At 36.4% G+C, this 24,154-nt stretch overlaps 1 protein-coding gene across 1 annotated transcript in view; it reads right to left on the reverse strand.

Moving 5' to 3' along the window:
- Positions 1–24,154, reverse strand: part of LOC111504110 (NFX1-type zinc finger-containing protein 1) — a 73,537-nt gene that overhangs the window by 32,364 nt on the left and 17,019 nt on the right. The window contains 6 exon segments of the mRNA XM_074180995.1: positions 3,017–3,264; positions 7,231–7,506; positions 11,624–11,922; positions 16,392–16,616; positions 17,475–17,700; positions 18,423–18,722. Of these exon segments, the coding sequence (XP_074037096.1) occupies positions 3,017–3,264; positions 7,231–7,506; positions 11,624–11,922; positions 16,392–16,616; positions 17,475–17,700; positions 18,423–18,722 (1,574 nt within the window).

Here is a 24,154-nt window from a genome sequence, read left to right on the forward strand (position 1 = left end):
TTTAATTCCATTTTTGGTCCGAGATGAATCTTTCAAGTTACTGTAAACAACACAAATAGCGCGCGTATGTCAAAATGTGTTGAGTACGTATAAGCTCAAAAATATCCAACTTTATGATAGAACAGTCAGTTGCCAGATTGCAACTCTAGGGTTGCCAAATCTCGAAACATATGTATTTTATTTTCTGGAAAAAAAGTTTCTTGGGACAGACTATTCGTAGCAAAGGAGAAGAAAAATCGTCACTGGCTTTATCTATTTAGGTGTTTTGAAGAAGAAGAGGACAGACAAATACAGTCCAGTTATAGATAAATATCTCATTGATTAACATAAAATAAATATTAGATAGCAAGTTTTCTCTAATGTCACTCAAACATTTCGTTACCGAATAGGGCCAAATTAAGAGTTTTGTCCGTTTGAATGTCATGTGGTCGACCTACAGTAATCTAGGACGAAGATTTGCGGACCCTGGTGGAGACTGACCCATCAGAAACGTTGCGTGGGATGGCTGAAGAACTGGACATCAGCTGGTGCTTTTTTCGATTAAATTGAATAATTATTCACCGAGATATTAGAGTTTAGACTCATAAAAACGGACAAATTTTCACAAACAACCAATAAATTGAAAATGGTGAACAGGTATAACGTCAGTCATTTTTAGAAAGACATTTTTCTGTCTAGACGTCGTGTCGCCTCGAGAGACTTCCAGGGACTTCGATATCGGCTTTCAGAGACTTTTTTCACGTATAGTCAGTGGGCATACTTGAAGACTGGCTATAAATCAAATCATCTAAAAGAACAATTCGTTCAGGCCAGTCTCAACACCCTATACAGAGTAGGTTAATGGACTGACACCTATCAGAAAACAACTACTCCCCTGGCTAATACCACGAAGGGCGTTGGATTATATCCGACAGGTGTCAGTGCAGGATTCTTCACTGAAGTTATTCCTGCATATGCTGTTGGCGATACAACTGCCGCAATAGATTTTCAATTAGTGGAACACACTTGCAGACCGGTTTTGTGCTGTTTGGCCACTCGTCAGTGCAACGTAGTGTATATCATCAACATAAAGTCGATGATTTCCGATAATTGAAAATCGAATTCCGTCAGAGTATCATTCCTCGAACTAAGCTGAAGACTACAACAAACAACAGGTTTGTCGTCGCCCCATCTGCCTGTGAAAAAAGTAACCAACTGCATATCCGAAATTTGCCCAATTCCTCGTATAAGGAAAGAAATCTTTCACGTATAGTCAGTGGGCATACTTGAAGACTGGCTATAAATCAAATCATCTAAAAGAACAATTCGTTCAGGACAGTCTCTTTCAGAGACTTCCATTACAATATACAAACACTACCAACAGGCAGATGGTGCAAGTCTAGTTGAAAGTACGGTTGGTTTATGAAGTGCCCTTGGTTTATGTAGAGAGGTAAGACATTGAATAGATGAAAACTGTTTGAATTTGTGGAGATTAGTAGATGAATCTAGAGTTCTGGATGCTTGTACTTTTTGCACTAATATTTTCGACAACTAAGTATACCATATTTTGTTGTAAATGGAAAAATAATTTGGCACTACTCAGAAATGAAATGTTTACTTGGGAATAAAAAACATTTGCTAAAACTGAAAAAGGGTTGTTTACTGCAAATAAACAAGATATTTATCTTAAACCGATATATGTTTACTTGTTACAGTCTCTGTGAAAAACTGTGAAATATTTTTGGTAGTTTGAAAACTGCAAAAATTAATACTGAATTTGAAAGAAAATCATTATACTATCATGGATTAACCATTTACAGCAGTTTACCCAATAAAATTAAATCAACTGGTTCCTTTACCAAATTCAAAAATAACACAGAAAAATATATATTAAACAACTGACTTTTTTATTATTTTCCTTTTTGTTAGTAATAACTTTTTGAATAATCCTCATCAAATTATAACATTCATTTGTCATTTTTGTTGATGTTCCTCTGTTCCGTCTCAAGTAATTATGCAGAATCATCAAACTTATAGCAATAATTCATTCATTTTCAACTCTGTATCACCACAATTTTGTACTGCCACTAATTCATTCCACTCTAAGTAGAAAAAAAAGACACAGCAAAAAAAAGGGGGCGAGGAAGAGATCGTTGCTTTTATATCATCATAAGTTATTGAAACTTCTCAAGATTAACTCATTTATTGCAAATCCATGCCGGTTCTGGTATAAATGTATCACTCAAGACACTGAAGGACTTGTAGTTCCTCGAGAAAACTCCAGAAAACATCCTGTCAACAAATGCCGAGAGTGGCTGGTCTTATGTGTTGAAAATTTCAATTCATTAATAATAAAATACAGTCCACTGCATTAACCTCGTTCAATCACCTATAAATATTGTATACTTCTTGGAAACCTTAATAAACAACAAACAAAATAGGGATACTTGGTAGCAACGAATATCTTTTCCCTTGTTAGGAAGCTGTGTAAAAATACTATAACAAATCTGAAGCTGGCCCTGACCGATATCTCAGCCAGCAAATAAACACATGACTCATCGCAAAAGGAATGAACTCGACAAGTCGCCGCGAAAAGTCTAGGCCACTACCGAAACAACTAGAGAAATCTAGCACGGTCGTTACCAATTTATAAGGCTCGCTTTTCGTCCCGAAATGGCAGTCTGTATCTAGAAAGCGAATCGTGCATTTAAATAAAGAATTCAAACAGTGAAGATAAATTAAGCGTTAGTTGATAAGTGTTGAGAAATCTAGCACGGTCGTTACCGATTTATAAGGCCCGCTTTTCGTCCCGAGATGGCAGTCTGTATCTAGAAAGCGAATCGTGCGTTTAAATAAAGAATTCGAACAGTGAAGATAAATTAAGCGTTACTTGCTAAGTGTTGAATATAAATTAGTTGTGATAGTGAAATATTGTTGAAAATAAATGTGTTTAAGACAGTTAATTCTTCAATTCGCTACAATACTTTTCCTAGTTCATTTCCCTCGCTTACTCCCCACTTCGAACAAGCTGACTTACTTGACGCAATCTTCCCTGCACTTATAAAAGACGTGTTCCATGTCTTCAACGTGACATAACCTCTTGCAGAAATGACCGCATCCTAATTTCGCCTCACACATGAGATCGCACCCTCCCTCAGGAAAACTATTGAAGTCTTCTGCTTTCTTAACGTGGGTGATTTTATGGCGATGCACTTGACAACGGAAAGTGAGATATGGGCCAATGGCGTCTTGATTTTTCAGGGAATCCCTTATTTTCGGCCATATCTAAAAAAAAAAAAACAATCTGTCTTTTTCACACCAGGACGATTATAGCTTATTGAGAAATGAGCACATTGTTTGAATATCTGGCAGCTAATACTGCAGTCCGCTGTATTAGTTGCCATAACCCCACTTCCAGCTTCATTTTTTATTCAAACAAAAAATGTAGAGTGTTCTTTCATTTGACTTTCGAGGTTCAGTTTATAATTCGATCGAAAATTATTTACTGAATAGGAAGCAATCTGTCTATATGTACTACATAATTAGTTTGAGAAAAATATAATATGTGGGGTACCGCAAGTATCCATCCTGGGACCTGTTTTGTTTCTTATATATTTCAATTCTTTGACTACAACAAATTTATTTGGTAAACGACAAATGTTTGCTGATGACACCGCTTTAATTCACAATGGAAATAGTTTATTAGAAATTAGAATTGTTATTTCAAAAAACCTTGATCAAATACTATTATGGCTTCACCATCTAAAATGTCAGTAAATTTTCAGTCATCTTCGAATATGTCTGTATCAAAAACTTATATGTCAATTTTATTAATAAGTTTAATAAAGATAAAAATAACAACAACAATAAAAATTAATTGGCGCTCCGGGGCGACTTCATTGATTCCAGTGGCGCATTTGCTTTTTCAGCTGCAGGAAAACCCGGAAAAACCTGCAGCACCACATCATCTGAGGATCTTGACCTGCCAATGTCCTCTCTCTCATAAAACAAAATGTAGGGTGTCTCCAGAGGCTCCAATAGATTAAATACATTGCCAGAACACTTTCAATAAAATTCCATAATGTAAATATCAAATATTCTTCTAGGGGGAGTCAGAATAATGAACATAATCCAGAGAGGTGCGTGCATATGAAATGCCTAAGTTCTGGTGAAAGTACCAAATCCTTGCCTCTCATACAAGACCTACGAATTTGTAGGTACATGTAACAGACATCCAACAACTAACCCAGCTAATGTCGCATAGAAAGCTGAAGTGAAAATATCAGGCACCCATGCAAAGTCTTCCATTTGGAAGATTTGTCGCAAGCAACTTCCTATATATGAAAAGCTGATTAATTTCATTTAGTTGGGACAACCATCGTAGTACTACAAACTGATTTTGAAAGTGAAAATTGAATAATTTAAATGCAAACATAAACTGTATTACTCTGACGACGATAAAGTATATTCTCTCCCCCTATCCTGAATAAACAAAATTCACTCCAACCAGTCACAAGCTCTACCTGCAGTTGATTCAGTAGGTTGTACCACTGCGCCACCTGCAGTGGTACAACCTACTCCACTACAAGCAACTCCACAAACACATACTCCGGGGTGTGGGTCAGAATGATAAATATATTCTGGAGAGGTGCATATGATATGCCCAAGTTCAAGTGAAAGTACCGAATCCTTGCCTCTCGTGTGAACCTACGACTTTGTAGGTAAGTGTGGCAGATACAGAAAAACAACAGCTAACTCTGCTAATGTCACCCAGAAAACTGAAGTAAAACCAACAGGCACCTGTACAATATCTTCCATTGCTTTCTATATATGAAAAGCTGAAAATAATTTTTAGGAATGAACAGTTTTGGCTTTCTACTTCCCCAAATATAGGAAGTTACTTGTGACGAATCTTCCAAATGGAAGGCGTTGCACAGATGCCTGATGGTTTCACGTCAGCTTTCTGTACACATACCTAAAAAATTGTAGGTTTCACACGAGAGGCAACGGTTCAGTACTTTACCCAGAACTTGGACATCTCATATGCACCTCTCATGAATGTGTTTATTATAGAGTGGTCCAACGAAAAGTATGCACCTTGCTTTTCTCCTTTTTCTGTAACTTAACGCAAAAATGCTCGGACAGGTCAATTTTGCTTTTGAGGGGGACACATTTTAGATGTATTTTTCTACCTGTGCCTTCAACCCCCTAGCGAGGGTGAGTAACAACCCTAAAATTTTAAATGGAAAGTGGGGTCGAGTGATATATCATTTGAAAGGGCACAAAATTATCTTTCCAATGATACCTAATTTGTTGTATTTCACTCAAACATGTAGGTATTATGAAGAAAAACAACTACAACCCAGTACTTTGAAATGTGTAATTGACTTGGTAGAATCCTACTTCAGCAAGTGCTGAAAATGTGACCCATTTGCTTCCATACAATAATACAGATTTTGTTCAAATCTATTCCTAACATTCTGTAGCATATCAGGTGTTATACTTCTGTACTCTGCTGTAATTCATTGGCGAAGATCTTCTATGGACTCGGGCTGCGGAGCAAAACATTTATTTTTCAAGTGTTCCCAAAGGAAAAAGTCTAAAGGCGATAAATCTGGTGACCTGGCAGGCCATTCGATGGGGCCTCTCCTTCCAATCCACCGTCCAGGAAACCGGTCATCTAAAAACTCTCTTGCCGGAGCAACATGTGAGGAGGTGCTCCATCTTGCTGCAAATGAAGCCGATCATCATTATGATTTTGGTCATTTTCAATTATTTCTGTTATGAGAGGATCAATTGTATCTTCAAGCATGTTCAGGTAGACCTCACCAGTTAAATTCCCAGGAATAAAACGTGGCCCTACGATATGACTACCGAATATGCCACACCAGACATTGATTTTTTGAGGTTACTGGGTATGGACCTCTCGAAATAAGTGTGGGTTACTGTCATCCCAGTAACGGCAATTATGCCTATTCACAGCTCCTTTGAAAAAAAATGTACTCTCATCGGAAAAGCAGGTGTTGAATGATAGGTGCGGATCATCAATTAGTAGCTTGCTCAGTTGTTCACAAAATTGCAGCCTTCTATCAGGATCATCTTCATTGAGCTCCTGTACTAACTTAATTTTGTACGGATGAAATTTATAGGATTTTAATATCCGTATTATGGACGAACGGGAGACACCTGAGGCTGCAGCAAGCTGACGGGTACTTTGAGTATGATCCAATTCAACATGTCCCAAAACAGCGACTTCCACTGATTCATTTCTGATCGGTTTCCGTGGCTGGTGTTTCACATTACAGACAGATCCGGTATCGACAAACTTTTGGACTAACTTGGCAATGTACGAATCATTCACATTTTTCCGGGATGTCTGTTATTAAAGAGGCGAGCAGTAAGTCTAGCACAACTATTATGTTGATAATAAAGTTTAACAATTTCAACTCGTTCAGGAATGGAATAAACCATTTTTACAGTAAAGTTAAAATAATTTCAAAAACAACCGAACTGAATCAATGAACGTTTACCTAAATTTTTTTGTACACTTATCTGCTGTTGTTATTCGAACCAAAAAGCGCACGAGAGAAATTGAGGAATGTAGTAGTGATAAAAATGTCGTTTTTTCCGCATTTTCATCAACACCAAAAATATCGAGTAAATGTTCTTGCTTTTTTTATAACTATTCCAGTAAATACAACAAATTAGGTATCATTGGAAAGATAATTTTGTGCCCTTTCAAATGATACATCACTCGACCCCACTATCCATTTAAAATTTTAGGGTTGTTACTCACCCTCGCTAGGGGGTTGAAGGCACAGGTAGAAAAATATATCTAAAATGTGTCCTCCTCAAAAGCAAAATTGACCTGTCCGAGCATTTTTGCGTTAAGTTACAAAAAAAAGGATAAAAGCAAGGTGCATACTTTTCGTTGGACCACTCGATATGTATTATATGTGTGTGTGTCTGTATGTGTATTTATGTATGTGAGTATAAATATATTCTCTGATATGTATAATTATGTCCACGACATTAATAATCATTTTTAAGACTCTCAAAGTATATTCAATTATCTGATATTTTTTTTTAGTTCCAGTTCCGATTCATCTTTTTTTGTTACTTTGTTCATATTTACTTTTGAATCATTGTTTTTCCTCTTCTACAAAAATGTATATTTCTTGTGAAAATAAATAGTTATTATTATCTGTATCGCAATATTAAAAGTAGGCATTCTTTTAGGAAAACACATACCTCACTATTATCACAAAGCAGCGACATGTTTCCCATCATGTAGAAACCGTTCCTGGCTCTTGACAAAGCCACACATACCCTGTTTTCTATCTTTAAGAATCCAATTTTATTATTGCTGTTGCTCCGAACTAGAGACAAAAGGATAATATTGCTTTCCTCTCCTTGGTAGTTATCTAAGACTGCAATTCTGACGTTTTGCAGCAAATTGGAGTAGAGCTTCTTCTCACGTTGCATCTCGAACATCTGACCTAGGTACGCAGCAAGAATTGTGATGTCCTGAAATATTATTCGTGATCAAGAAACTGTATTTTGATGATTTTTTGAGATGAAACTAAGTTTACCAGCTCAATGGTATTGAAAAAATATGAGACGCAGCTTTATCCTACATAAATTATAATGAATTCTTTTACCATTTCGAAATGTTTATGCAAGGTACTAGTGTGAATATTCAAATTTCAAATTTAAATTTTTTATTTGGTTCATAACAAAGCTACAGCTTTAGAACATGAAAATACAGCGTGACTCACGGTCGATGGTAGGTTAGACGTTTCTGGAAAACGCAAACCATGATTTTTCTGAAAATTTCACCTCTCACATTTCCTTACCTCTTCTATCGATCTAAAATATTTTCAGCATTGCGGCGTTGCCAATTCCATTAACAAGTTCTAGTAACTTTATTTTTTTAAATGGAACGCCCAGTATATTAATATATTTTTGGAATCGCTCTGGTATTTTAATATTTTACCTATCTCTATTTGTTTTCGAGATAAAAAATAAATTGTGCTAAATATGGTCCAAAACATAGTCTTAATTGAAATTTAGTACATCAGTACTCTCAATTCATGAAAAGTTGATATTTTGATGATAGTTTAGACAAACTCGAAATATTCAAATAATACCAAGAAATCGACTCCATATCATACAGGGCGTGCTAAAATTACTATTATTTCCTTTGTGCATAAAAGTAGTCAAAAGTTCATTTTTTCAAATGAAACCCCGGTATATCACTCGGTAAATTGAAAGATGGTGAAAAATGCTTCAAGATGATATATCATGTCCCTATACCTAAATCGTCAAGTTTTCTCAATAAAGTCGCTTCTTCTAGAAACATTTTATTTTTAGAATTTGGATTTAGGTAGCAGTGGAATTATCAAGCTTATAGAAGTTCGGTTACTTTTATAAGTAATATACAAAGAGTTATCGACGGTGTTTCGAATCATCTTCCAAAATGAATGCAAATATCGATTATTCAATCGAAGTTCTAATGAAATTATTTATTATACACATGAACAAAGTGATCAAATCATTGTCAGAACATGTAAAAAATTCAACCAAATGTATCCTGAATTAACACCAATGAACGAGAGGAAGTTTGTGAGGTTACAAAATAATTTCCTTAACTATGGCTTAAAGTTTCCAGGGAACAACTGTACCAAAAAGCAGTCATTTTTAGATAAAAAGTAAGATTTTGTGGGCTAAAACATGTGAAAGTACAGACAATAAATAGAATAGAATGATTCAAAATAACAAAATTGTAAACAAAATATCACATTTTCACAATAAATGCTGAAAATGTTGTCCATTACATTCTAAACACTTTAAAATGTTTTTTGTACGCGACTTGTGGTTGCTTTTTCAATTTCCTGGGGATCCAGATCTTCAATACTCCGCACTATTCGCCGTCGCAATTCTTCTTTGGTAGGCACTGGAGTACTGTATATCCTTTCTTTCAAAGCACCCCATAAAAAAAGTCAAGTGGCGTGAGATCGGGTGATCTCGGTGGCCAATCCCACGGCTCTAAACGCCTAAACCAACGATCATCGAAGAGTTCGTCAAGTTTCCTGGAAACTTACTGGGTGGAATGAGCTGGCGCTCCGTCCAGTTGAAACCACGAATTCCTATATTCCTCTAAAGGCAAATTTTCAAGAAAATCGGTTACAGTCGTTCTTAATATTTGGAGATATCTCTCTGCTTTCAGTGTGTCTTCGAATAAAAAAGCTAATTTTATTATTCTTCAGAATACAGAAAACATTCAGGTTAAATTTTTCTTGAAAACCATTTCTTTTGTAACATGAGGATTATGATCAGCCCAAAAATGTTTATTTCTTCTATTGAAAATACCATCCCTCATAAATTTTGATTCGTCGCTCCAAATTATTTCTGACAAAAATTCCCGATCTTCCTGTGTATGAATCAAAAGGGATTCACAAAAATACGTTCGAAGTCTTCTGCTTTTAGAGCTTGAACTTTGGTAAATTTATACGGATGCACTCCGTGATTTTTCAAAATTCGTTGTACTGAAGCATGTGATACACCTAAATCTTTTTCTGCACTGCGAATGGAAGCTTCTGGATATGCATAAAAATATGCCAAAACGTTAACAGTATTGTCCTCATTTGAAGTAACAGGTTTTGGTAATGTTGAAGGCGCTTTTAACATGGAGCCATAGTTAAGGAAATTATTTTGTAATCTTACAAACTTCCTCTCGTTCATTGGTGTTAATTCAGGATACATTTGGTTGAATTTTCTACAAGTTCTGGCAATGATTTGATCACACTGTCCGTGTATAATAAATAATTTCATAAGAACTTCGTTTGAATAATCAATATTTGCATTCATTTTTGGCCATTTTTTGAAACACCGTCAATAACCATTTATCGATTACTTATAAAAGTCACCAAACTGTCATAAGCTTGATATTTCCACGGCTACCTAGAAATCAAATTCTTTAAAAATTATTTTTTGTACAACTGTTATTGAAAATCTCTTTGATAGAAACACTTCAATCAGAACACCTACCAAAAAATCATTTAGAAAAGTTCACACATGCAGTTCGTGCTATTGGTAATATTAAATCCCTGTGAAGTTACTGACGATGACGAAGTAGTATTCAGTCCAACTGTAGAAAGTCCTTCATGACTAACCAATAATCCTCCTTAAAATAACGTGAGCTGGCGTATGTAGTTGTAACATATGCCTTGTAATCCAAAGACCGTGTGTTCAAATCCCATGGACCCTATAATTTTTTTTAACATCAGCAGTAACGTTATACAAAAAAATTTTAATGATACATTTGTTAAAAGTGATTTTATTTTGCTCGTGAGTTTGCTCCACTTGCTGACGCTCGTTTTGCAATAATCCCCACTCACAAAATAAAATGCCACTTTCAACACTTGTAGGTAAAACGTGAATAACTATTTTTCCACAAAAACGGCTCGATTTCTTGGTGTTATTTGAATATTTCGAGTTTGTCCAAACTGTCATCAAAATATCAACTTGTCAAGAATTGAGAGTACTGATGATGTACTTAATTTCAATTAAGGCTATGTTTTGGACCATATTTAGCACAATTTATTTTTTATCTCGAAAACAGATAGACATAGGTATAGGACATTATTGACAAAAACGTATTAAAATACTAGAGCGATTCCAAAAATGTATACGGTGTGTTCCATTTAAAAAAATGTAATTGCTAGGACTTTTTGATAGAAGTGGCAACGCCGCAATGCTGACTATATTTTAGATCGATAGAACAGGTAAGGAAATGTGAGAGGTGAAATTTTCAGAAAAATCATGCTTTGCGTTTTCCAGAAACGTCTAACCTACCATCGACCGTGAGTCACGCTGCATATAATTATAATTGCATTTATTGCTCAACATATTGTACAATCCCCTTAAAGAGCAATATGAGAATAGCGAGGGTTAAAGGAAAAGAAAAAGAATGCTACTACAAAAATAGATGCCGACAAGTACAGCGGAACTAAAACAATTCAATGAAAGTATTAACTTATGTAGGTTAGGTTAGGTCAAATGTGAGTGGGTAGTTCAACAACTGTTTGGTTTCAAGCTTCGAAGGGTGAATGAATGCCTTAAAGTGAGCCAATTCTGGAAGATTTTGCCAGAAGTCTATGAATTTAGCCATCCAGGTGTTCAATGTTTGTTTGGCAAAGCCTAAAGTGATGCCATTAACAGGTTCTGTTCGTGAAAGCCGCTTGCAGCACCCTCCTTTGCAAGGGAGTCAGCAGCCCCATTGCTGTAGCACCTACTCGAAATTTATATTATTTCAGTTGGATCAAACATTTGTGTGAATGTAACAGACATTGTTTATTAGCCAGTAGAATGTATGCTATTCAATATCCTAACTCAAGGTCTATACGACCAGAGTGTTGAAGAGGGTTAAAGGAAGATTTGAGGGAACAATGTCAAGCATAAGACATTACTAAGTAAAATTGAAACAAATGAAAAAATGAATTAAAGGGGGGAACTACATCAAGAACTCTCAAACAGTTCATGATACCAGAGTTATCAAGCTATCCAGTAGTTTAGGTAGGGAAGCCTGGTTATTCATAGCACGGTATTACTTATGACTGACAAACATATTAACTAGCTTTACCTCTGGTTTATAACCATTTAGGATCAGGTGACGAGCCAATCTGATCAGAAACTTAGCTTCATGCACATTCTTTTTACTGTTGTCCTTGCATATTTGTTCCTGCTCGTTATGGTCCAAAAAGTAAATGCAGTTTTCTATCCCCAGTATCTGGGGCCTATGGAAGACGGACTCGTGATCTTCTAACACTGGATAAATGGAAGGTCTGATAAGGCACGATATTTCAGGACGCATGCGATGCTGAACGGTCAAAGTGTGGCACTGGATTCTGTTTATGACCATTCTCTCGAACAAACTTATACCTGCCAAGAAAGAGAGATATATTTTGAGTTGTTTCATTATCTGAGCAATAATTTCCACATTTATTTTATCCACTGAGGAACCCCTACATTTTTATTGACATGAATTTTAAAAATTTCTGTAAATTCTACTGTTACAAATAAAGATATAAGCCATGTTACAAATGATCCTCTTGCATATTTAATGAACCAATCTTTCGTACAAGGGTACTTTCCAAATGAATTTTAGAAAACTTTGGTGGTTCCATTATACGAAAGAGGAGTATCTAACTGAATGGTAGCCACCAGAATCATGAATTATGAGGGTGAAAATCAAAATCAAATCAGTTTATTCATTCAAAGAACATGTCAGTATATGAGTACATGTATATAAATATACAGGGTGTAACTGAATAAGTGTAAAACATTTAGGAAGGTGATTCCTCATCGAAAAAAAGATAGGATCTTTCCTATAAAGAAACTTCATTGGAACATCCCTTATTAAGATACAGCCCCTTAAAGGGGGTACATGAAATTTATATAACAATTTTTTTCACAAGCACTGGGGTTTTTTGCCCAGTTCGCAGCAAAAAATTATTTTAATAAATTAGTTTTGTTTTTTACCCTTTAATCATTTAATGCAGGTACTAACTACAAAATAACAATAAATCCAGTTCGCATTTATGACGATGTATCTCTGTAGTTGTTCGTAAAATAATTTTTTGCTGTGAACTGGTTTATTTTGGGCAAAAAACCCAAGAATTTTTTGTTTAGAATGAAACAGGCTATCGGAAATAAATTTTTAAATGGTAAACAAATAATAAGACAAAAAGTTACATTGGAAATGAATTTTAGGGGTTGCGTTTTCCACCCCTTACAACCATGGGGTAAACCAAATAAATTTATGGCTGTGTCTTTTTGGTAGTACAAAACGTCAGGTTAATTTCAATATTGTAACTTTTTCAGTACCCGTGAAAACAATTGTTATACAAATTTTATGTACCCCCTTTAAGGGGCTGTATCTTAACAAGGGATGCTCCAATGAAATTTCTATATATGAAAGATCCTATCTGTTTTTCGATGAGGAATCACCTCCTTAAATGTTTTACACTTATTTAGTTACACCCTGTATATAGGTAGATTGACTTTATTGGCTATTTCACAGTGGTTTACAGCACATCACATAGTACAAACACTTTTTTTTTTTAATTACATTAAAAATAATTCGAGAATTCTTCTGCAATATAAAAACAATTTTTTAGGAGTAGACATTTCACTCCTAAAAACTTTGCCTGTATTTGTACTGCATCAGGTACAGGCAAATTCACCTAAAGTACCTGAAATACCTGAGTTGAGACGTTCTGACCGTATAAAGAGACAGACAACAGGATGACAAGTTCAGTTTGAGGAGTGCCTAGAAGATAACAGTACGACCAGCTGTCGAAAGCGCTCGCAGATAATTAATAGAAGATATAAAGTTTCAAATCCTTTTTTTAAAATTTAATATTGTTGTGTACTATTCGATAGTCGACGTTTCGCCATCATCTCAGATGGCATTATCAAGACGAGTCACTGCTTCGCTTCGAGAGGTGTAACTGATGTTAGGTTCTTCTTGTGGTGTTTTCATACGGTTTCGCTTGCGTAAGTTGTATGGATTTGTTACCTGTTTTTTCCACCTGAGGGTTGTTGATGGATTTTGGTAGTTCTCCTACCTGTTTTTCTACCTGAGGGTTGTTAATGGCTTCTGGCGGTTCTCCTACCTGCGATGGTTCATTATCAATTTGTGGTTGTCTTTGGGGGTTGTTTTTAATTATTGTTTTCCAAATTCTTGGGATGTTTAGTGAGTCATCCCTTTTATTGATGAGGCCTTGCTTTTCGATTTCGATAGCTTCCCTGATTTGTCGAATTCTTGGGTTTTGCACTTGTGCTATCTGTTTTGTGGACTCAAAATTAATCTTGTGACCTGTTTTTAGATGGTGTTGAAAGAGGGCAGAGGAGGTTTGTTTTGTTCTTATCGAGTTTTTGTGCTTCTGGGTTCTGGCAGATATACGTCTGTTGGTCTGACCGATATATTGATGTCCACAGTCCTCGCATGTGATGCTATATACTCCTTTGTTTTCTAGGGAAATTCTCTCTTTCGGTCTTGGCAGCCAACTGGATATCGTTTTGTGCGGTTTGTAGGTTGTCCGAATGTTTTTACGTCTTAGTATTCTCCCGATTTTGTCGGTCACACCTTTGATATAAGGTATAAGGTAGCCTAGACATAAAATCCCTCTACCCGAGTATACCCATAAACGAAGCCCTAGCCACCATTAGAACTGATCATAGCTTTCCGCAACATATCACGGATCTAGCAGAGCACTGCCTTAAAAACACCTATTTCATATTTGACAACCAGATCTATAAACAGGTAGAGGGAGCTCCGATGGATTCCTCCCTATCGCCCGTGATCGCAAACCTGTTCATGATGCACTTCGAGAAAGAAGCACTTAACAACGCCCGCCTCAAACCAACCCTGTGGAAAAGATATGTAGACGACATATTCATCATCTGGCCCCACGGAAAACAAGAACTAGACCGGTTTGTGACCTACCTGAACAACATCCATCCCCGCATCCAGTTCACTACCGAAAGAGAGGAGAACAGGCAGCTACCTTTCCTAGACCTACTCATAACACGAAAACCAACTGGCAACTTGGGTTATACAGTTTACCGAAAACCCACACACACCAACCGCTACCTACAAGCAGCATCACACCACCACCCTACCCAGCTACAATCCGTAGCCAACACGTTAATATCCCGCAGTTTCCGCCTAACAGAACCAATAAACAGGGCAACAGAATTGGGGGAGACAACAAAGGCTCTGCGACAAAATGGCTACGGACCAAAGATCATTCAAAAGGCCATCGACAGACAAAGAAGAACCAAAAAAACATCCACTAGATCGACAGAAGACTCTCCACACGACAGACAATCTGTGACACTACCTTATATCAAAGGTGTGACCGACAAAATCGGGAGAATACTAAGACGTAAAAACATTCGGACAACCTACAAACCGCACAAAACGATATCCAGTTGGCTGCCCAGACCAAAAGAGAGAATTTCCCTAGAAAACAAAGGAGTATATAGCATCACATGCGAGGACTGTGGACAACAATATATCGGTCAGACCAACAGACGTATATCTGCCAGAACCCAGGAGCACAAAAACTCGATAAGAACAAAACAAACCTCCTCTGCCCTCTTTCAACACCATCTAAAAACAGGTCACAAGATTAATTTTGAGTCCACAAAACAGATAGCACAAGTGCAAAACCCAAGAATTCGACAAATCAGGGAAGCTATCGAAATCGAAAAGCAAGGCCTCATCAATAAAAGGGATGATTCACTAAACATCCCAAGGATTTGGAAAACAATAATTAAAAACAACCCCCAAAGACAACCACAAATTGATAATGAACCATCGCAGGTAGGAGAACCGCCAGAAGCCATTAACAACCCTCAGGTAGGAGAACTACCAAAAGCCATCAACAACCCTCAGGTAGAAAAACAGGTAACAAATCCATACAACTTACGCAAGCGAAACCATATAAAAACACCACAAGAAGAACCTGACATCAGTTACACCTCTCGAAGCGAAGCAGTAACTCGTCTTGATAATGCCATCTGAGATGATGGCGAAACGTCGACTATCGAATAGTACACAACGGATGAACACCCGGAAAAACCACACATCATATTCTACCATCCGTGAAAACCTACATTGTAATATATATATATATATATATATATATATATATATATATATATATATATATATATATATATATATATATATATATATTGTGTTTACAAGTCTATTCTGTGTTGATGTTGAGACAAAATTTCAATGTTGAACTATAGTGTATGTTCTAACCATTGTAGGTGTTTTTATATTCACATTTTATATTTCCATCCTTAAATTTGTATGCATTTTTCACAAGCTTTGTCCACAAGATTTATTCTTAATAACAATTAAGTATATTATTATTATTATAATACAGCATTAATCCTCATCCAATTGAGTTCCTTATATACACTGTACATTTAATATAAATCGATATGGTCCTTCACAGCATGTGGTTTAAATGAATATTCTCGAAGATATTACAGATTTAAAATGCAGGGACATAGCGGTTGCGGAGGTACCGTCCGGGGGCTCGTGCCTATAAATAGCGCGTCGTAGGCAGCGCTTCGCCCTATAGTACTTCATGATTAGCAGTGATCGCACGTATTTATATTTATATTCAGTATCAGCATTGCACCCGTGCGGTAGGTCACTAGTTGTATTATAAAATGCAGCAATTATTGATGTTGTTGCTGAATGAACTCTTTAATACTTATTTTTTTGTTGCCAGTTGATATAACTATAAATATATAACCACTCAGCCCATTGAAAATATACAGGATGATGTTGAGAACCTAAGATACGTAACACTATACTGTACCTAGTCGATATTTGGTTTCAATTTTAAAATTGGCAGTGCTGGGCTTCAGCTGTTGGTGATCGCCGATTAGTATCAAATGTCTGCAGTGAGGCGTTAAAGAACTTATAATGTGAGCTTCGAGAACCTCCGCGGCTTCTTCCACAATCACTATCGGACTCTTGAGGGACTGCAAGACGGACTGAAGACGAGCAGCACCTGTAGTTGTCATTCCGACGACCAGAGAACCTAGATGAGAATAAAGAACTTGTAAATAATTGATCACATTTTTCACAGTTCACTTGAATAATAATAATAATGATAATAGCGTTTATTGATAAATATTCTGTACTATCTCCTTACAGAGCAATATCAGAATAACGGAAGTTGAAGGAAAAGAAAAAGAATGGTTCTGCAAAAATGGATAACTACAAGTACAGTGGAAAAAAAAACAAGTGAAATATAAAAGGTTTCACATTTGCTCCAAGCTCCCAGAATAAATCACAAAAGTTACAGGTTTTGTTTAAACTATTACACATTGTGTTGATTGATGATTTCATGAGGTCATTGGTTTTTGGTCGGGATTTATGGAAAATTAAATTGTTTTTGCCTGTGAATTGCGGTACCTTAAAATTTATTTGGCTTACTAGATCAGAACTAGTTTATGAAGGCATGAAATAGACACTGAGTATATTTTTAGACTTCGGGCTTCCAAAGTTGAATCTGTCCATCATCAACTGGTAGTAAGTTCCTTTCTGTGGATATACTTGAACTGTTGCAATGGATTATAAATGGCACTGAAACACTTCTTCAGAAGTTCTACACAAGATTCATCTGAACTACTTTTATTTTTCATAGAAAAAAAGAAGATTTGAACTCATTTTTCTGTGGCCACTAAACTTGGTAAATTGGTACTTACATCGAGTAACATTCGAATCTCAAAACTCACTGTTCTCAATTATTTTCTGGTTCAAACTCTGAAGCATATAAATTGAAAACTAACTGATGAAACCTTTTACTGGTTTTGTTGAGTCTAGGGAGCAATAGGAAATTGATCTTTCGACAATTAAGTATACTTATTATCATTATTGAAACATTGATTCTTACTTTTCATCACTTGTGCATCCTCAATGTCGCGCATCTCTGTGTACAGTGAATAGACCTTCCGAAACCCTATGCTGACAGCTTCCTTCCGCTCTCTCAGTTTGGCGACGTAGATTCCCAACCAATGAAAATACATCTGCCACCTGTCATCGTGTGACATGTAATGAGGGTTCATCAAATTGAGGAATTGCGGAGCAGCCGTGCTGTTTTTTCCTTCTGCTAGTCTCATCTGTGGAAAAAGGTACACTGCAGCAGACAATTAAGCCAACGCGTTTTATTTTTCGTTAGGGACATTGCGTCTTCAAAAATGTTTTGTTGGGATTAAGATCTCTGAAATGAAACTGCTGATAGTAAAGACCCTGAAGATATAAAAAGAAAAGTCGGGGATATACGGACTGCGACATATCGGTCAGACTAAACAAGCTATGGAAGCTTGTTTCAAAGAACACACAGCAAAGTTATTGTGCTTGAAAATGAAATTCGTCAACTATGGAATCACAAGATGTCAATAAGGAGTTATTGGAGCATCTGAAGAAACATAAAGGAATCTCTGATTGCTTCTGTTGTGGGCAGAAAAAAAGAAGATACAAAAAAAGTATGAAACCCAAGAACATGCTCAAAATTTCCGGAAAAATAGCATGGTATCAGCCAACCGATATGCCGACATCCTCAGCAACATCCCTACTAGTGATTCGACGATTCTCCATAACAATTTTCTTCACTTTCTCAACATCTTCATCTGTTGTTGATATGCTGGAGCGTCTAGGGCGAAAGTCGTCATTCACATCCTCTCGACTTTCTGTAAACATTTTTCTGACTCAAGAGTACAATTACCGTTTCTAATTTCCTGAAATTTACCCGGGATCGGCGGAAAAGGACAATTTCTTAAAGAAAAAGATATTAAAATATGTTCGAACCCAGATAACATAACCTATTTCTCAAATTACAAACCTGTAAGTATTCTAATTCGCCTTCCGTTCTGTAAATCTCGAAATTGAGGCAGTCTATATGGTGACGTTTATCCCAAAAGTGCATCTCATTGTCGTCACGTATTGATAACAACTCTCGTTTTAGAACGTCAATTTTGGTGCTCAAAGACTTTAGGCTTACGAGCTCTCTGAAGCCTGTCAATTTGATATTATCGAAAAGCACATCATCTTCAAACAGATTATCAGTGTTGTCTATATCTTCTTCTTCTTCTTTGGCGATTGCATCAGCTCCTTCATTCATCTGTGGACTAGGACCGGCAATCTAGAAAAATAACCAATATGGTTAGCGGAATATCAATAAAGAGAAAGAATAAAATAACATTTCATATGCGTTTTCATCTGATCGCAATAACCAAGATGAACAACATCTGCATGTGTTGTTTTTGGATATTTTTACAGCATTTAGGTACGCCTCAAGGATTTTATTGTAGTGCTTGTTTTGTCCTTAAAAAATGATCTTCATTAAAAAAAAATCTTATCAAATCTTAATGGATAAACAAAACAAAAACCAAATGGACGGGAAACCAAGTCTGGTGATTGTACTATTCAGATAGACACTGAGCTTAAATTGATTATTCCCCAACACACATCTTCATCTATCATCTTCATGGCTCTCCTCAAACTGAACGTTTTATCTTCTTGTTTGTTCTTTTATACGGTTAGAACACCTTAGTGCGGGTATTTGTCTTCTTCCTTTAGTCCGGATGTCTCTTTGAATTTGCCTGTACGTGGGTTACAACAGGTGAAATCCTTTGTGTTGGTGTTTCTCTAGGTTCACTGTTTTTAGGAATGTGTATTGTTTTGTGGAGTATACTGAACGTTAGGTCTTGTTGTGTTTTGATTTGTATTTGTTCCTCAATGAGTGAAATATGACTTTTGAATTTATGGAAGTTTAGGTTTTCCCAAATGTTCATATGTTCAATGAGGAAAACCGTAGTGCTTGTAGTGTTTCCGCCGTGGCGATGGTCTTAGTGTTGGCAAAGTCTATGTTGTGTCCTGTCTCTTGATGATTCTTGGAAGCACTTAGGATGGGTCCGACTTTCGGACAGCAAGTTGATGTTCATATAGTCTAATTGTCACACGTCTGTTGGTCTGGCCTACATATGTTCTATCGCAATTGGAGCATGGAATTTCATATATACCCAGGGATTTATTGACAATTTTGTCGTTGGAGGAAAGGAGGAATGTGAAAATTGTGAAACCCATGGATTTCAAGACACTTTTAAGATGTCAAAATACAAGTTTATATGAGTTCATAGCTAGGTATCTCAAATTAATAATAATATAATAATATTTTATTCACCATTCACGATACATAGTGTATATATGGTAAGTCAATCAATAATCAGAATTAATACTAGGTATAAATTTAAAAATGTTAATATTTATACAAGACGTCACTAAAAAGAAAAAAAAGAAATAAATTTATACATACATATAAACACATACACAATTGAAATATATAAAAACGTATACAGATCTAGTTCAGATTTTATTTTTCAGAAATTATCGTCTAAAAATTCTTGGAAACTATAGTAGCATTTCTCTAATAGCAAGTCTTTAACTTTCTTTTGAAATATGATGTTACTTCCAGTCCGTTTGAGATGTTCTGGTAGTTTATTGTAATATATGATTGCATTGTAATCCGGAGACCTCTCATAGAATGTCGTTCTATGTTTAGGAATTTTCAATAAGTTGCCGTGTCTGGTGTTATATATATTCATGTTTCTCAGAATTACACGAATAATTATCTATATTCTGTTTGGAAAAGATAATACATCGAAAAATGTACACAGCAGGCACCGTAAGAATTTTATTTTCTTTAAAGATAGATCGACAACTGTCTTGATAATTCAAGTTAAAAATCAGTCTTACTAAACGCTTTTGGGAAACAAACACTCTCAAGAATTCTCTTGCTCGACCCCATGCCAATATATTCATATTAATATGTGCATATGCCATAGCATAGTAAATGCTTAGCAAGCCTGCTATATTCATAGTTGATTTCATTTGTTTAATAGCGAAATAGGCTTTATTTAGTTTTGAACATACACTTTCAATGTGTGTACCCCAATTTATACTCTCATCTAAATGAGTGCCTAAAAATTTAGTTTCCATAGAGGGTTGGATGTCGTCAATTACAAAAAGTTCGTTGGGTAACAATTTTCGGTGAAAAAATTTGACTATTACCGATTTGGACGTGTTTAGAATTAACTTATTTCTCTGACACCAGGATGAACATTGATTTACAACCATTTCCAGTTTAACCGCAAGCTGTTCTGCATCCTGATCGGATATTGTTATCGTTGTGTCGTCGGCAAACATGGTGACATGAACGTTTTCTAAATATTGTGGAAGATCATTTACATAAAGAAGAAACAGCAGTGGCCCAAGAACTGAACCCTGTGGTACCCCAAGTTTCACAGCCTGACTGTGTGAAATTGAATTATTGCATCTCACTATCATGGTTCTATCTGTCATATATGATTGTATCCACTTTATTATACTGGCTGGAAGTCCTAGAGGCGCCAATTTATCTATTAAAGTTTCAATACACACTGTATCAAAGGCTTTTGACAGTCGAAAAATAATGATAGGACATATTTGTTGTTGTCAATCTCTTTATATATATAATTAAGCAAGTGACACGAGGCTGTTTCAATCCGAGGTAAACTTACTAACACTACCGTCTTCGGATAGCTTTCTCTGTATGATTTGGTGTGCTTCTTCGACCGGAACGTCGAAGACGGGAACCTGAGAGAGAGAACGAATCTACCTATAGAAGTAATCATGGAATTACTAGGATGCTGTGTACGAAACTGTTATTTCCAACTGAAGGACGAATTCTTTACACAAGATGAGGGACTGCCAATGGGATCGCCACTTTCACCAGTCATAGCCAACATATATATGGAGTGGTTTGAAACTCTGGTCATTGAAGAAGCCCACAAGAAACCTCGAGTCTGGTTGAGATATGTTGACGACACCTTCATAATATGGAACCATGGGAATACTGAACTAGACGCCTTTCTGAAACACATCAACAGCGTGAGACCTTCCATCAATTTCACAATGGAGAAGGAAGTCCACAACGAATTGCCATTCTTAGACGTTTTGGTGAAGAGGACCGACACTAAGTGGGAAACATCTGCATACCGAAAACCCACTCATACAGGACAGTATCTGAACCACGAATCCAACCACCATCAAAAAGAGGAATCATCAAGACTCTATTAGACCGTGCTTTTGAGCTCTGTAATACGAAAGAAGGTCTCGAAAAGGAACTAGACATCATCAAAAATGATCTTCAACGGAATGGCTACTCCAAAGCGATGGTAGAAAAGACTTTGGCTAGAAGACAGCAGGAGCCTCGCAAGGAAGAGAAGCCGTCACAACCAGTGCTTGCACTTCCCTACATCAGAGGATTATCGGAGAGGATAAGAAGAATTGGTTCCAACTACAACATCAGAACCTGCTTCAGATCCGGTAACACTATCCGTAGCAGTCTCACGAAAACCAGGCCACCAAACGCGGACTGCGATTCCAAGAATTGCATTTACCGGATACCCTGTGAGTGCGGAAAATCCTATATTGGTGAAACTAAGAGGCCATTGAATGTTCGCATTGCCGAGCACAAGAAACACACACAGCGAGGGGAAACCAGCAAATCAGGAATAGCAGACCATGTTTGGACTCATCAACACAACATCGAGTGGTCCCAAGCTGAGATCTTGCACAGAGAGGAACATGGGTTTAGGAGAAAATTCAAGGAAGCCGCATACATGTTGTCCAACAACGTATTCAGCCAAGCCAGCGTAGAAATATGCAACATATGGGAACCCATCATCAAGCGAAAAATGGCCAAGTCCCGCCAAAACGGTCATCTCCCACTGAATCAGTGAAGCGGAAAAATGGAAAGTGGGGATAAATGAAAGTACCCGAACGACCCTTAAATAGTCATCTCTCGGAGGAATCAGTCCAGTCATCACCCGAAGACGATTGTAGATACTAACAATCGAAACGTCGTGAACTAACGTGACTTGGAATCTCTTCACTTTTTATTTTCTTTCTTTTTTCATTTCTTTATTTTTATTTATTCAATTGTTCTATTTTCACTTGTATTTTATTTCACTATTATTTCATTTCAGGTTTATTTTGGTTAATATAATTGTTATTTTCAGCTATTCATTTTCAATTCTTCTTTTTTAGTTGTTTCAGGGATTTCAAATCATTTTATATAGTAGACAATGGAAGTCCGAACTAGTGAACCTCATCATGAAACATTGTCAATCACCTTCAAACAAACTTAGAATACACTTCCTCCATAAAAGATTTGGGGGTCATTTTTGACGAACAACTCAAATTTGTAAACCATATTAACCAAGAGAGTGTGAAATCATCCAAAACACTGGGTCTTATTTTACATCTTTGTTCAGGACTTTCCATTGAAGCATTAAAAAGGATTTATTTAGCTCTAGTGGTGTCTAAGTTAGAATATGCATGTATCATTTGGTCTCCATTTCACAATGTGCACGTTGTGTCTCTAGAAAGAGTGCAAAACAAATTTTTGAGATTTTGTTCTTTCAAGTTGGGTTCGAGTATATTACAAGAAATGGGGCTGAAACTATTGCAAACCAGAAGAATTCATGCAGTTCTCTGCTATGCATTCAAGCTGCTCAATGGACTTAATAACTTGTCCTGAATTACTTGAATCTGTCAAAATTCCAGTTACGAACAGGAATCTTAGACACAGCCATTTATTTCATATACCCTTCCATCATACAAATTATGGCAAACATACACCCTTGGAAAGAACCCTAAAGTTAGTAGATGATAAAAACATCAGTATTTTTTGTGTCTCTAATGGTCGTTTTAAACAATCATTGGTTGGTAATTGTTTACATAAGGTAGTAACAAGTTTAATTTTAATTCTATATCCTATAGTATTTTATAATGTTATATAGTTGTGTGCTGCAGAAACAGTCCGTAGCGTATTAGTTTATATTTTACATTTTTATATTGTACTTTTTTTCTGTGAAATTTTTACACTGTAATGGGGTTTATCCCGTACAAATAAATAAATAAAAGATGACTAGATTAGTAGGTTTTGAATGTATTTTGAAGATATTGTAATGGATATGAAGCCGGCCCAGACCGATGTCCCAGTCAGCAAACGCATGTCTGATCGCGAACCAGCGGGAAAGGTGTGGATGGGTCCCGAAATCCGCAGAGAAATCCGGAACGTTCGTTGACGGTATGAAAAGGTCGCTCTCCGTCCCGAGGAGTAGTCTGTACTTGGAAAGCGAATCGTGCGTTTAAGGAAAGGAATCTAATTGTGAAGATGAATTAAGCGTTAGTTACTAAGTGTTGTATATAAATTAGTTGTGATAGTGAAATATTGTTAAAAATAAATTTGATTAAGACAGTTAATTCCTTAATTCGTTACAATTGGTGTCAGAAGTGGGATTTTCAAAATAAATTTGTGAGCGCTTGGTGGACAATTTTTGTATCACAGTGAAATGACTATAAAACTTTCGCACTTTCGCGCAGATATACTGGTGATTCATTGTGTTTCGCAAAGCGGACAGTACCGGACGACGGAAATATAAACTGATAGACCTTTCTCGCGAAAAATAGACTTGTGAAAATAAATAAGTGTTTCGGACTCCATTAAATAAGTGAACATATTCAGTT

This window comes from Leptinotarsa decemlineata, unplaced genomic scaffold, assembly GCF_025532065.1.
Source record: "Leptinotarsa decemlineata unplaced genomic scaffold, Ldec_3_MD MMD2_P_RNA_scaffold_2, whole genome shotgun sequence".
Taxonomy (NCBI): domain Eukaryota; kingdom Metazoa; phylum Arthropoda; class Insecta; order Coleoptera; family Chrysomelidae; genus Leptinotarsa; species Leptinotarsa decemlineata.